Source organism: Delphinapterus leucas, chromosome 7 (genome assembly GCF_059928025.1).
Source record: "Delphinapterus leucas isolate spDelLeu-1000000601 "Yukka" chromosome 7, BTC_Dleu_Yukka2, whole genome shotgun sequence".
In the NCBI taxonomy this organism is placed as follows: domain Eukaryota; kingdom Metazoa; phylum Chordata; class Mammalia; order Artiodactyla; family Monodontidae; genus Delphinapterus; species Delphinapterus leucas.
The window spans coordinates 24,831,091-24,844,053 of record NC_143135.1 but is presented as its reverse complement, the minus strand read 5'-3'; the positions used below and the strand labels follow the sequence as shown (position 1 = coordinate 24,844,053).

The window sequence follows — 12,963 nt, the reverse complement described above, 5'->3', positions numbered from 1 at the left end:
CCGGGGGCCTCAAGTTTCTGAACCCAAGACCATTGGACCTTATGCCTTCTCGAACCCCCTAATCCTTTCTTCAAACACGCTGTTTTGTAGCAGTCTGATATAGAACACGAACAGGAGCGTGGTGGGCTGCTCTGTTGGTTGGGGACCAGACCCAACAGCTTAGCTGTCTTCTTTTTTTTTTTTCGGTACGCGGGCCTCTCACTGTTGTGGCCTCTCCCGTTGCGGAGCACAGGCTCCGGACGCGCAGGCTCAGCAGCCATGGCTCAGGGGCCCAGCCACTCCGCGGCATGTGGGATCTTCCCGGACCAGGGCACGAACCCGTGTCCCCTGCATCGGCAGGCGGACTCCCAACCACTGCGCCACCAGGGAAGCCCATTAGCTGTCTTCTTGCTGCCTCCACACTTTCCTGGCTCCTGAGGACTCTCCTGGAGCTCTGGGGTAACAGTTCTTAACCCAGGTCCCTGGACTTGCTGAAGCTATTGGCTTTTGGAGGGCAAGACTCCTAATTCTCGTAAGATTCTCAGCCGACCTTCCAAAATGACACAAATCCATGGAATATAATTTGAAAACCAATGCCCAGTGCCAGAGGTTTCTCACCCAGGTGCTGGACCAGAGTCAGCTCTGGGACTTTTTTCAAACTACAGATGCCCAGGCCCCACTCTTGAAGATTCGGATTCAGTAGGTCTGGGGTAGAGTCTGGGCCTATGGATTTTTTGCCAGCTCTGTATCCAGCGCCAATGCACTGCCAGATGACCATTGCCTTGCACATCTTCCCAATGGAAAGACCCAACTCTGGCAAGCCCACACCAACCTCAGCCCTCAGCCATTCTTGGGGTGGAATCTACCAGTCCAGGGGCTTAGACTTTGGACCTTCTGTACTTCCTCGTCTTCTCATCCTGAGAGGCAGTGTACATGGTAGCTAACTGTGCAGACTCAGAGCTCTGACATGGGCTGTCCAAGGTCAAACCCTGACCCCACCACTGACTATCTGTGGGGACCGTGAGAAAGTTCCTTAATCTCATGTGTACAATGGGGAATGAAATAACCTGCCTATGGGTTGTCACGAAGGTTAAGAAGACTTCACTTCACACACATTAAGTCACTCCAGTGATTGTACATCACAGATTCTATAAGGGGAGCTCTTACTTAGTTTGCTAGGGGTCCCAACTCTGCACTTTACTAAATTAGCCGTTTGGGGGCCTCAGTTTCCTCATCTGTCAGGTGGAAGTCGTCCCCACACTTACCAGACTTTCCATGATTGTCCCTTGAAATTACAGCTGTGAAAATGCTCTCTACAGTATACATGATTATACAGATGTAGTCAAGTCCGATTACCAGCAGCACTAATGGTTCTCCATATTGTTCAGTGTCAGGCGGATTTCACCGTTCAGCTCTGTTTGTGGGAGTAACATCCTCGTCAGTTGTTACTTATTTAGCAAAGTCATCTGCTTGTATCTTTGACAGGTAAGCAGGAACTGGTTGGCAATAGCGACCATGCAAGGCTTCTTTCAAGAAAGCTATAGGTTGACAAGAATAAGCTCTCAAGTGCAGGTCGATAGAGTGGGGAGACCTTGGGAGCAGGGTGTCTGCTCCCCTTTCCCACCCCATTCGTCTCAACTCTACTCCTTCAGGAACTGGCTGTCTTATCCAGCTGGACAGCAGCCAGACCGCCAGGGGAGGCCACTGGGCTGCTCAGGGCTGGAGCTAGAGTCGGAACCCCAAGTCTAGCTGGGTTGCCAAGTCCGAGTCTTCCACACAGGGGAACCAAAAGGGTTTAGGCGGGACTAAGGCCCACACCACAAAGCTAAAAGTGCAGAGTCAGGCCTAGACCCGAGTAGACTCGAATAGATGGGCAAGGGGGCCCTGCGGGAAGGTCTCAGGTGACTTAGGCAAGTGTCAGGCTCCACACTGTTAGTGGTCCACTCTTGAGGGCTGGTCTTGGCATGGGACGCAGGTGGGTCTGGCTGGCTCAGAGGACCAGAGGTGAAGCCCAGGATGGCTTTTCCAGGAGTTGTGACTGTCTGATGAAGCTTCCTGTCTGTGGGCTGGGCCTGGTCAGGCGTGGGCCTGAGACTGTCTCTCTCCCCAGGTGAACAAAGCCCTGAAGCAGAAGTCAGACATCGAGCATTACCGGAACAAGCTGCGCCTCAAAGCCAAGAGGAAGGGGTACTACGACTTCCCTCCGGTGGAGGCGGGCAAGGCTCAGATGGAAAGAAAAAAGATGTATGAAAAAGCCCCAAAGGAAATCGAGCACGTTTTGGATCCAGACCCAGAAATGTGTGCCCCATTCACTGAGGCTAAAAACAGGTGCAGTCCCTAAGGGATTCTCTGAAGGTCGCTGTACCATTAGTGGGATGAGGGCAGGGTGTGCCTCGGGCAATACAGTCTGGGTCTCTGGATCTGTTTGTTACTTTAGGACTATCGTCTTTGCAGGCTGCTGGCCTGGGCCACACTGGTCTGTACGAACAGGAGTTCCACAGTGAGTCTGGAAGAGAATAAAATTGAAGCCGTTAAAAAAAAATACTTGTGCAAACAACCATAATTGTCCTTTAGCTGAATGATGTTTTCAAACCTGTAGCTGTTTCAGAGCTGGGTTCAGATATAATTATCACCCACCTGGCTATGCAACTTCCAGATCAAGGGACAGTGTATTCGTCAATTATTTTAGTGGCTCTTGCATAAGAAAAACAGAACGCATGCCTCACCTTTTCATTCAGCTTCAGTATTTACCGTACCACTACTCCAATCTCCATGCCGAGTTCCTCTTTCATTCATAGACTTGTTCATTCACTTGCCATTTATTGTCACCTGCTCTGTATTGGGCACCACGCATGATCCTGGATACTGTCATGGTCACATGTTCATTCATTCAATTCATTCCAAATTTTATGGTGGACAGGACAGCCCAATCACTGCTCTTGTGGAACTTAAGGTCTGATGGGAGAGAAAGATCACCACCCCAAAAGTTCATTACTCACAAGTGCAATGGATGTTTGAAATGTGAGCTGCTGTGACAGTCGAAAAGGTGGGCCTGGCCTAGCAAGAGACGGGTAGGCCTGGTGGTTGGAATTGGCATCTCTACAAGCTTTGGGGCTAATTCAGCAGGGAGTGGCCTCACCTGCTGGGAAAAGGGATAGAGGTCAGCAAAGCTAGATAGGCCCGCCTTTCTTCTTTGCCTTCCCTCTGAGGTACTTCCCCAAAAGCATTTTCATGATTTGAGAACATCTCTTTCAAATACTCCTTGGCAGTGGCCCCTTGACTTTGAGCTGCCAGTGCTCCAACCCATCCTGTAGCCTTGGCAGACGTACCCCCTTCAGAGGTCCCCGGGGAGGACAGGATGGTTCCTGGCCTGGGTGGGTATTTATTCAAAGCCAAAATGACTATGTGGCAGGCTTAGATGGAAGCCATAAAATCAAGCTGCTACATTTTATGAATGGAATCACCATAATTTATTTTTAATAATGAAAGGGGAGAATTCTAAGCCAGTGCTTCATTTACCAGGCTTCTCATTAGGCTTGGTGGGGATACCAAGCTATTGATCTAAAATCGTACTGTGATGGGATCACAATGTGTGTGCCACCAAGTTGATAACTGTAGGAAAAAAAGAGAAGAACATATGTAGATTTTATTGGGAGGCTGGGGCTTCTTTAGCTTCACTTTATACTTTGGGGCTTTTTACTTCAGGGGACTTTTATAGACGAGGGCGGGGAGTTTTTTTGCTGGGTTTCCTGCTGATACTTGGAAAATGAATCAAAAGCCCTGTACAAGTAAGAGGAACTGAGTTTGGAAATTATTTGAGAAATGAAAATTTCCGTTAAGGTATTTTATAAGGAGAATGAACAAAACTTTTTTCTGGAGAGGTGCGTCTCCACTGCCTAACAAAAGGTCAGGCCAGATTCTTAAGGCCCTTTGATGGCCTGCTGATGCTGGGATGATAAAGGTAATTTTTAGGAAATGTCTGTTGAAGAAATGATTTAATTAAAATTTTTGACCAGTTAAGGGAAAAATAGAGAAAACCACAAATCAGGTGAGGTGGGGGGTAGGAAAGGAGATGGGGTCAGCAAGAGACTGGGATGAGAAGAGAAAGCTTAAGAGAGAAAAGGAGAGAAACAGAGGCTCAGTAAGCTCTTGGGTGCTATTCTTTTTTTTTTAAGTTTTTTAAAAAAATAATTTTTAATTTACTTTTGGCTGCGTTGGGTCTTCGTTGCTGCGTGTGGGCTTCCTCTACTTGTGGTGAGCGGGGGCTACTCTTCGTTGCGGTGCACGGGCTTCTCATTGCGGTGGCTTCTCTTGTTGTGGAGCACGGGCTCTAGGTGCATGGGCTTCAGTAGTTGTGGCCCACGGGCTCAGTAGTTGTGGCTCATGGGCTCTAGAACGCAGCCTCCGTAGTTGTGGCACATGGGCTTAGTTGCTCTGCAGCATGTGGGATCTTCCCGGACCAGGGCTCAAACACGTGTCCCCTGCGTTGGCAGGTGGGTTCTTAACCACTGTGCCACCAGGGAAGCCCCTCGGGTGCTATTTTTGTCACACCCCACTGTTGACTCCAGGCACTGTCCACTGCTACCTGCTGTGTGTGTTACCTGTTATCACAGGTTAGACTTGCCTGTTAATTACTGTTCACAGTTCAACTTGTTAGAGGGTCTGCTCTCAGTGACCTAACCCCTGCAAGGCACAAGTAAGGGACTCATTCTCTAGGCCAGAGGTAGCATCAGTAACCAGAATCTTACTCTGAGACCTAAATAAATCAAAGACAAAGTTTAGATTCCAAATGATGGCTCATCCTGATACCCTTTAAGAGAGTTTTCACAGGGCTTTCCTGCTGGCGCAGTGGTTGAGAGTCTGCCTGCCAATGTAGGGGACACGGGTTCGTGCCCTGGTCCGGGAAGATCCCACATGCCGCGGAGTGGCTGGGCCCGTGAGCCATGGCCGCTGAGCCTGCGCGTCCAGAGCCTGTGCTCCGCAACGGGAGAGGCCACAACAGTGAGAGGCCCACGTACTGCAAAAAAAAAAAAAAAAGAGTTTTCACAGCTTTTTTTTAAAAGTCAGAGCACACCCCCCTTTTTATTTTATAAACTCTTACCCAGAGACACAGAGTATGTAATATAACTGAGGCAGGTGCTGTCAGAGGCCCCCTACATGTCCCCTCAGCCCCCCTATAGGCCAGCAGCATCCTTCATCTGTGACTCTGATGTGCACCCCCGACCAGAAGTGTCAGGTAGTTAATGTGCTCTGGAGCAGGTGTAGTCACTGACAGATGGGAACTGATGGATAAAGACCCCTGGCAGAAGAACTATACACTGTTGCCTGGTTTCTATGTTTGATGATTTGACATCTGGGACCTTGCCCCTGGAGAAACTGCCCCACCCAGGGCTGGCTAGCCTTTTCTTAGGGATAGTAAGTCTCACGTGCAAGTGCACTTGTTAGACACAAACCAAACAAGCTGGAGCCCAGACTCCAGCTGCCTCTTGCACACAGGGCTTTTGCAATCTGAGCCCCCAGCGTCCCTGCCCGAATCACCCTGGCCAGGTACCAGACAAACAGGGACAGCTCCCATGTCCCAGAGTCTGCCAGAATCTTTCAAGTGAGCCAGTCCTAAGCCTGCTTACCCTGCCTTGCCAGTTCTTTCCCGTGAAAGCCACAATAAAGGCTCTTGCCCACATTTTCCCCACACTCCCACTGCCTTGTGACTGATCTTTGTGCTTTCCATGTGGCCCTCCATAGTGTGGCATGCCCTTTCCTCTTGAGACCTGTGAGTATACGAGCTATCTTTTCAATGGCAGTCATCCCCTGATCTGTTGGTTTTACCATACTTGAATAATAATGAAACCTACATTTTATTATTTTATTTTATTTTTTTTGTGGTACGCGGGCCTCTCACTGTTGTGGCCTCTCCCGTTGCGGAGCACAGGCTCCGGACGCGCAGGCTCAGCGGCCATGGCTCACGGACCCAGCCGCTCTGCGGCATGTGGGATCTTCCCGGACCGGGGCACGAACCCGCGTCCCCTGCATCGGCAGGTGGACTCTCAACCACTGCGCCACCAGGGAAGCCCGAAACCTACATTTTAAAACATCTGTCTCCCACACTTCTCTAGTGAGTTTGAGCCCCAGATGCCCAAAACACTGATCTGCTCTGGATCGTATCCTTTATTGGCCTCCTTTCCTTCCCTCTCTCATTTTCCCACTTCCCAACTTGTGCTTCCTGGAACCCTCTCCCAAATAAACCACTTCTACTTCTACTCAGATCATCACAGAGCTTGCTTCTGGGGGAACCCAACCTAAGGCAATAACCTATAAAGACAGAGTTTCTCTGATAGAAGCAGGGCGTCCTCCTCCTTCTCAATGGCTCTAGTCCATCTTTATGGAACCCTAGGGTTCTGTAGAACACAGTGTGGAAACTACATTCCTAAACTATAGTGGTTAATCCCAGGCTCCAAAAAAATCCAAATAATATTTATCATTATCCTCCCAGCAGTATTTTCAAAGGTTAAAAAGCTTATATCTCAAGTTTGCAAGTTTCAAAATTTGTTAACTTTTAAAGAATATAGCAAAAATACCAATAGGAAATGAATATACCTAAGGGAACTCTATTTGATTAAAATAAGTAATTTCTCTACCTGAAAGCCTAATTTATCTCGAAGTAGTTGCTTGCACATCTGGCACACATTGGTGATCTGGTCAATTGAGCTCCATGTCAAACAGCAGTCTTTAAGCTGTATATAAAAGAACATTGTCTTTGACGGAAAAGGAGACTGGGGTGTATGCCAGTGTCTAAGGGCTCACCCCTGTTCATGGTTCTTGAAAGGGCTTACACAATCTCACTATTGTATTTCTAATACTTCCAAAATAAACTACTTAAATGACAATTGCTAATCCTAGTATTTACTCCTCCATCACCTTTATTAGTAATTGGCAATCTCAGGACAGTTGTGAAGTCTGCTTCTTCCAAAAATGATTTGTACTTAGGTCAAGGGTAAGAATTCTTTGGGATCTGCCTTTAACGTGTGAATCACTCAGAAGAGATTCTGTTTCACGAGGCTGTGCTTCTTTCCTAAAGGAAGCCTCTAATTGCAGATAACTACAGGGCACGTTTGATAACACTAGGTGGTAAGTTCCTATATTAGTCAGGATTCTTTTGGATGTAAATAATGGAAAACCAACACAAACTGGTTAAATAAAAGGGGAATTTACCATTGAACAGGCCAAAGCTTCAGGAGTGGCTAGATCTAAGAGGTCATAGAATGTCTTCCATGTTTACCTTGCTGTTTCTTCACTCTTTGCTGGCCGGTTTTCAGGCAGGCTTTTACCTCAGAGTGGCAAACTGGTTACCAACAACTCTAGACTTATATCCTATCTTCTTAGAAACCTCAATGCCAAGAGAATGCCTCTTTGCTGGTTGCTGTAGCAAAAGCCTTGAGACTTAGTCTCATTTGACTAACTCAATTGCCCACCCTCTGACCAGCTGTTATGGCCATGGGGTTGTGATGCTATGACTGTCCAGCCTGAGTCACATGCCTATCCCTGGAGGAAAGCTGGCCCCCAAAGAACATCCTAGTGCTCTTACCTAAAGAGGGTTGTCCTGGGTGCCAGGGAAGCAAAGACCACAGAGGCTCTCTAAACAGGTATAAGCTCCTCATGGTGAGGGAGTCGGTCTAATAGTGTGTTTTATTCCCTAGACTAATTGCAAGGGTAGTGTCTTGCCTTGGGAGTTCTAATGTCTGTTCTAGACTAACAGTGTGTGAGTGTCATGCTGTGACAAACTGGGTGTGGGATCATGAAAAGGTATCTATATGTCCCAGGTTTCTTCCATAGTCACTGGGAATAAATAATGCAACCTCTTTTCCTTCAACCAATGAATGGATAGAATCTTAGAACAAAGACACAAAATAGGTGGTGTTTGGGGAGTTCCCTGAAGGCAGATGCTCTGAAATGCAAGTTATTTACGGAGAGAAACTTACTGTTGGATGAGAGGGAAGTAGCCAGTGATTTTATCCCACCTTTGTGGGATGAACCCTGCAGGATCATGTGAAAGTCCCTGCTACTAAGAATTGACTCTTGTGCAAGAAGAAAAGCACAGCCACAGCCCTCACTATGTTACTGTTTCTTTCCCCCTCCTCAAAAAATTCCTCTAATGACAAGTGGAAACAAGACAGTGATGATGCATTTCCTAGTGGGAGCTGAGTGGAGCCTCTGAACATGCTACTCCCTGGGCCTGAAATGCTCTATGCCTAGATTGGCGTGTGGCTGGCTCTGTTAAGGTGTCTGCCAAAATGTCACCTCTCCAGAGAGGTCTTCCCTGACCATCCTATCTAAAGTCATCCCTCATCCTATCACCATCTGTCACATCACCTCGTTTTTCTTCCTAGCCCTTATTTCTCTTGGAAATTAGCATGCGAATTGTCTGTCTCCCTTATTAGAATGTAAGCTCAGGAGAGCGGGGCCATGTCTGTCTTGCTCACTGTGAATCTTCATCATCTTCCACAGTGCCTGGTACATAGTAGCCACTTAGTAAATACTGAATGATGAATGGATGGATGGATGGGCCCCAAATTGCCTTTTGGTTTATAGCTCCTTAGCCCAGAAGGGAATCCACTGTGGTAAAGGTAGAAAAGAAAATCTATCAACACTTGTGTTTGAGAAGCTCATTAGCCACAGCATTTGTTAACGCATCATGGAACCCTGCATGTGAAATCAGAAAGATGAAAAGGAATAGGAGGCTGCCAAGTCAACAAAGCTAACAAAAGCAAGTTTGTTCTTCCAGCATTAGCTGTCCTAGAGGGTCAAGGGAGAGTCCGTGGCCTTGCCGTCAGCAGAATTTTAGATGAGGTTGCAGTGTTGCAATTGATTATAGTTACCTAGTTTCCATACAAAAGAGCGTTTACAATTCAGCCAAATGGTTATAGCATCTGGAAGAAAATTCTTTATTCTACTCTTTCTACAGCCCCTGATGGCCAGGGAACAAATACCATCAATTCTGAGATTCGTGAAGCAAATCCAAACCCTTCATTGGTTGCCTGTAGTTTGGATCAGTGGAGAATTCCATCTGTCAGGGCATTTGCTGCATCATAACAGTTGTTGAATTTTCTTCAGGCAACAGATGAAGAACTCTGTCTACCGGAGTCGGCAATCTCTGAACAGCCCGAGTCCGGGGGAGACGGAGATGGACCTTCTGGTGACTCGGGAGCGACCTCGGCGTGGAATCCGTAACAGCGGATACGATGTAAGTCTCTGGTGGGCCAAGCTGAATACAGCTTTGCTTTGTCCTGAATGCAGAGGGGAGAGAGCATCCTATAATGTTTCAGTTTACTGCATATTAGTGGAATTTTAAAATGCACTAAAATGGTTTCTGTTTTATTATTTATTACCTGTTTTGCAAAGTAAGACTAATTGGAATGTGTCAGAGTAACAAATTATTGCTCAAAGGAGCTCAGTGTCTAAATTCAACCATTATATGAATAGTACGTTATTGACCTTAAACTCAACAGCAATTCTAAATGCCCTTAATTTTTTTTCCCTTTGTCCTTACAAACTCAGTAGGAACTATGGCTGTGGGTTAGAATTCATTTGAACATAGGCTTCTTTTAATCCATAGCACCGTTGAGAAGTTGGATTTGTTCCTGATTTCATAACTCCTCAATATGCCATGGAAACAATGAGATTTCCAACAGAGCGATTTGGTGATGGCATGTGATAAAGCACATGCTTATGTGCAAGGATGCTCCAAGCTGTAAAAATGTTTCTAATCCCATCAAACGTCCCCAGATGATGACTTACAATTTGGTGCCTCCTCTCACGTTGTTTACATCCCGTCACATGTAGTTGCTCTCATGAGCTCACATGAACAGTACTATGCTGAGATGTTCAATAATGCTTCATTCTGCCCCAAGATTTCAAATGGCCTTGAATATACTCTTATGTTTATGAAAATGTTTCTTTCCCTTTCTCCTAAAATGTTTCGCTAATTACAAATAAAAATTTTTATGTAACAAGAGTTATGATTCAAATATATCCAGATAAAGTTTCGTTACAATTGTGAGGTTGTAATTTGAAAATGACACTTGATTTCTTAAACATCCGGTGCTAATTTGAAGGCAATAGGATTTCTCCACCCTCAGGACTGGTCATTGTTTGCCACAAAAACTTAAAGTGGGATTTTTTAATGGTCCAATTAAAAGCAGAGATATTATACCTAATTTGAATTCTAATTACCTTCCTTACATTTAAACTTGATATTTGTGTTGGTGATGATGCCCTTATCTTTTATTTCTCTTTCCTTTTTTATAGAAAACAGTTTGATGGTTTAGTTTTGTAAAATTCCAGATGCTTTGGGAAAATCTTTTTTTCTCCTCCAGATTAAATTATTCAATGTTAAATTTTCTCCCCATACAAATATTTCTTATACTAAACTTGATCTTCAATTTGATAATCAGCCTGTGGTTAAAAATAGGGCGTTTGAAATTTCCAATTAATCTCTCCCTACTAACAGTGAGTATTCTTCCTGGATGCTTGTAGTTTGGGGAACTACTTCTTCTGCTCGGGACTATTCTGCTGAGGTATGATAGCATTCTTAATTTATTTCAAGATTTGTATTAATAGATTTCTCGTGAGGTTCTAGACACAGACATTTTTACAGTTTGAGGAGATAGGCCAGAGGTTTCCCTATTAGTCTTGAAAAGAGAACACTGCAGGGTTTCTTTTTACCACTTTGCCAGGAGTTGCAGTACTCACCTAATACTCCTGGAATGTTGTGTAGAACAGTAGGAGAGGGACGATTTTTTTAAAGGCGGTTGCTCACCTCTCACAAACATGTATAAATATTCCAATTACAGATTACTTTAGGGGAAGCACACTTCATTTCAATAGATACTTTAAAATATACAATTCTTTGAAAAGTGTGTGTGATCAAAAAACATAAGCAAATATGTTTCCTTTAGAGAAGATGATCACCTAGGGAACAACTTTAGGAATTTAGACTGTTGATGCTGAGAATGAAATTGTTTCTTGTATCTCCTCCTGAGCCTTTTAATCCCATGAGAAGTATTTGCTATCATCTCCTGACTGCGCACACGAGACCAGGCCCTATTCTAGTCTTTTTACGGGTATAATCTCATTGAATTTGCAGTCACCAGTCAGGTAGGTGCTCTCATTATGTCCGTTGTACAGATGGGAAACCAAGGCTCCAAGCAGTTACATAATAAGTTTACCCGACTCCAGAGCCCATCCCCTTAACCACCACAATACGACCTGCATGTGCCCTCACAGCACTGTATATCTGTCTTCTCATAACATATGCCCAGTATTTCTGATCTCTATAAGATGTCAGGTCTCACAAAATTCTTGCATGGATAACCCACACAAGCAAAAACTGGACCAGCAGATAAAGTAGAAAAATAAGAGTCTTAGTTTTAAACAATGCACGCATTCGTTTTCTGAATCTTGATTTTCCAAAAGTCCTGAATCACTCCTGGCAAAAGAATCCATTAGCTCAGCAGTGAACAGGTCATTCAGTTGGAAACACGTCGTGCTTCCTACTGGGTCTGGGGACCTTGAAGCTAGGCCAACATTTGCAAGTCATTTCTGCCAGATTAGGAAACACCAGAGGGACCAGCTCCTTTTTTTTTTTTTTCTTTTGATTTTTATTTTATTTATTTATTTTTATTTTATTTTATTTTTTTAAAATTTTTTTTTATTTTTTATTTTTATTTATTTTTTATACAGCAGGTTCTTATTAGTTATCCATTTTATACATGTTAGTGTATATATGTCAATCCCAATCTCCCAATTCATCACACCACCACCACCACCCCCTGCCACTTTCCCCCCTTGGTGTCCATACGTTTCTTTTCTACATCTATGTCTCTATTTCTGCCCTGCAAACTGGTTCATCTTTACTATTTTTCTAGGTTCCACATATATGTGTTAATATACGATATTTGTTTTTCTCTTTCTGACTTACTTCACTCTGTATGACAGTCTCTAGATCCATCCACGTCTCTACAAATGACCCAATTTCGTTCCTTTTTATGGCTGAGTAATATTCCATTGTATATATGTACCACATATTCTTTATCCATTCGTCTGTCGATGGGCATTTAGGTTGCTTCCATGACCTGGCTATTGTAAATAGTGCTGCAATGAACATTGGGGTACATGTGTCTTTTTGAATGATGGTTTTCTTAGGGTATATGCCCAGTAGTGGGATTGCTGGGTCACCTGGTAATTCTAGTTTTAGTTTTTTAAGGAACCTCCATACTGTTCTCCATAGTAGCTGTATCAATTGACATTCCCACCAACAGTGCAAGAGGATTCCCTTTTCTCCACACCCTCTCCAGCATTTGTTGTTTGTAGATTTTCTGATGATGCCCATTCTAACTGGTGTGAGGTGATACCTCATTGTAGTTTTGATTTGCATTTCTCTAACAATTAGTGATGTTGAACAGCTTTTCATGTGTTTCTTGGCCATCTGTATGTCTTCTTTGGAGAAATGTCTATTTAGGTCTTCTGCCCATTTTTGGATTAGGTTGTTTATTCTTTAATATTGAGCTGCATGAGCTATTTATATAGTTGGAGGTTAATCCTTTGTCCATTGATTCATTTGCAAATACTTTCTTCCATTCTGAGGGTTGTCTTTTCATCTTGTTCGTAGTTTCCTTTGCGGTGCAAAAGCTTTTAAGTTTCATTAGGTCCCATTTGTTTATTTTTGTTTTTATTTCCATTACTCTAGGAGGTGGATCAAAAAAGATCTTGCTGTGATTTATGTCAAACACTGTTCTTCCTATGTTTTCCTCTAAGAGTCTTATAGTGTCTGGCCTTATATTTAGGTCTTTAATCCATTTTGAGTTTGTTATTGTGTATGGTGTTAGGGAGTGTTCTAATTTCATTCTTTTACATGTAGCTGTCCAGTTTTCCCAGCACCACTTATTGAAGAGACTGTCTTTTCTCCATTGTATATCCTTGCCTCTTTTG

At 44.3% G+C, this 12,963-nt stretch overlaps 1 protein-coding gene across 1 annotated transcript in view; it reads left to right on the top strand.

The window, feature by feature from the left end:
* The window catches only part of KIAA1549L (KIAA1549 like), a 281,195-nt gene that overhangs the window by 213,443 nt on the left and 54,789 nt on the right, over window positions 1-12,963 (top strand). The window contains exons 15-16 of the mRNA XM_089914969.1: window positions 2,090-2,307; window positions 9,088-9,217. Coding sequence (XP_089771095.1) covers window positions 2,090-2,307; window positions 9,088-9,217 — 348 coding nt within the window. The remainder of the gene's footprint in view (window positions 1-2,089; window positions 2,308-9,087; window positions 9,218-12,963) is intronic.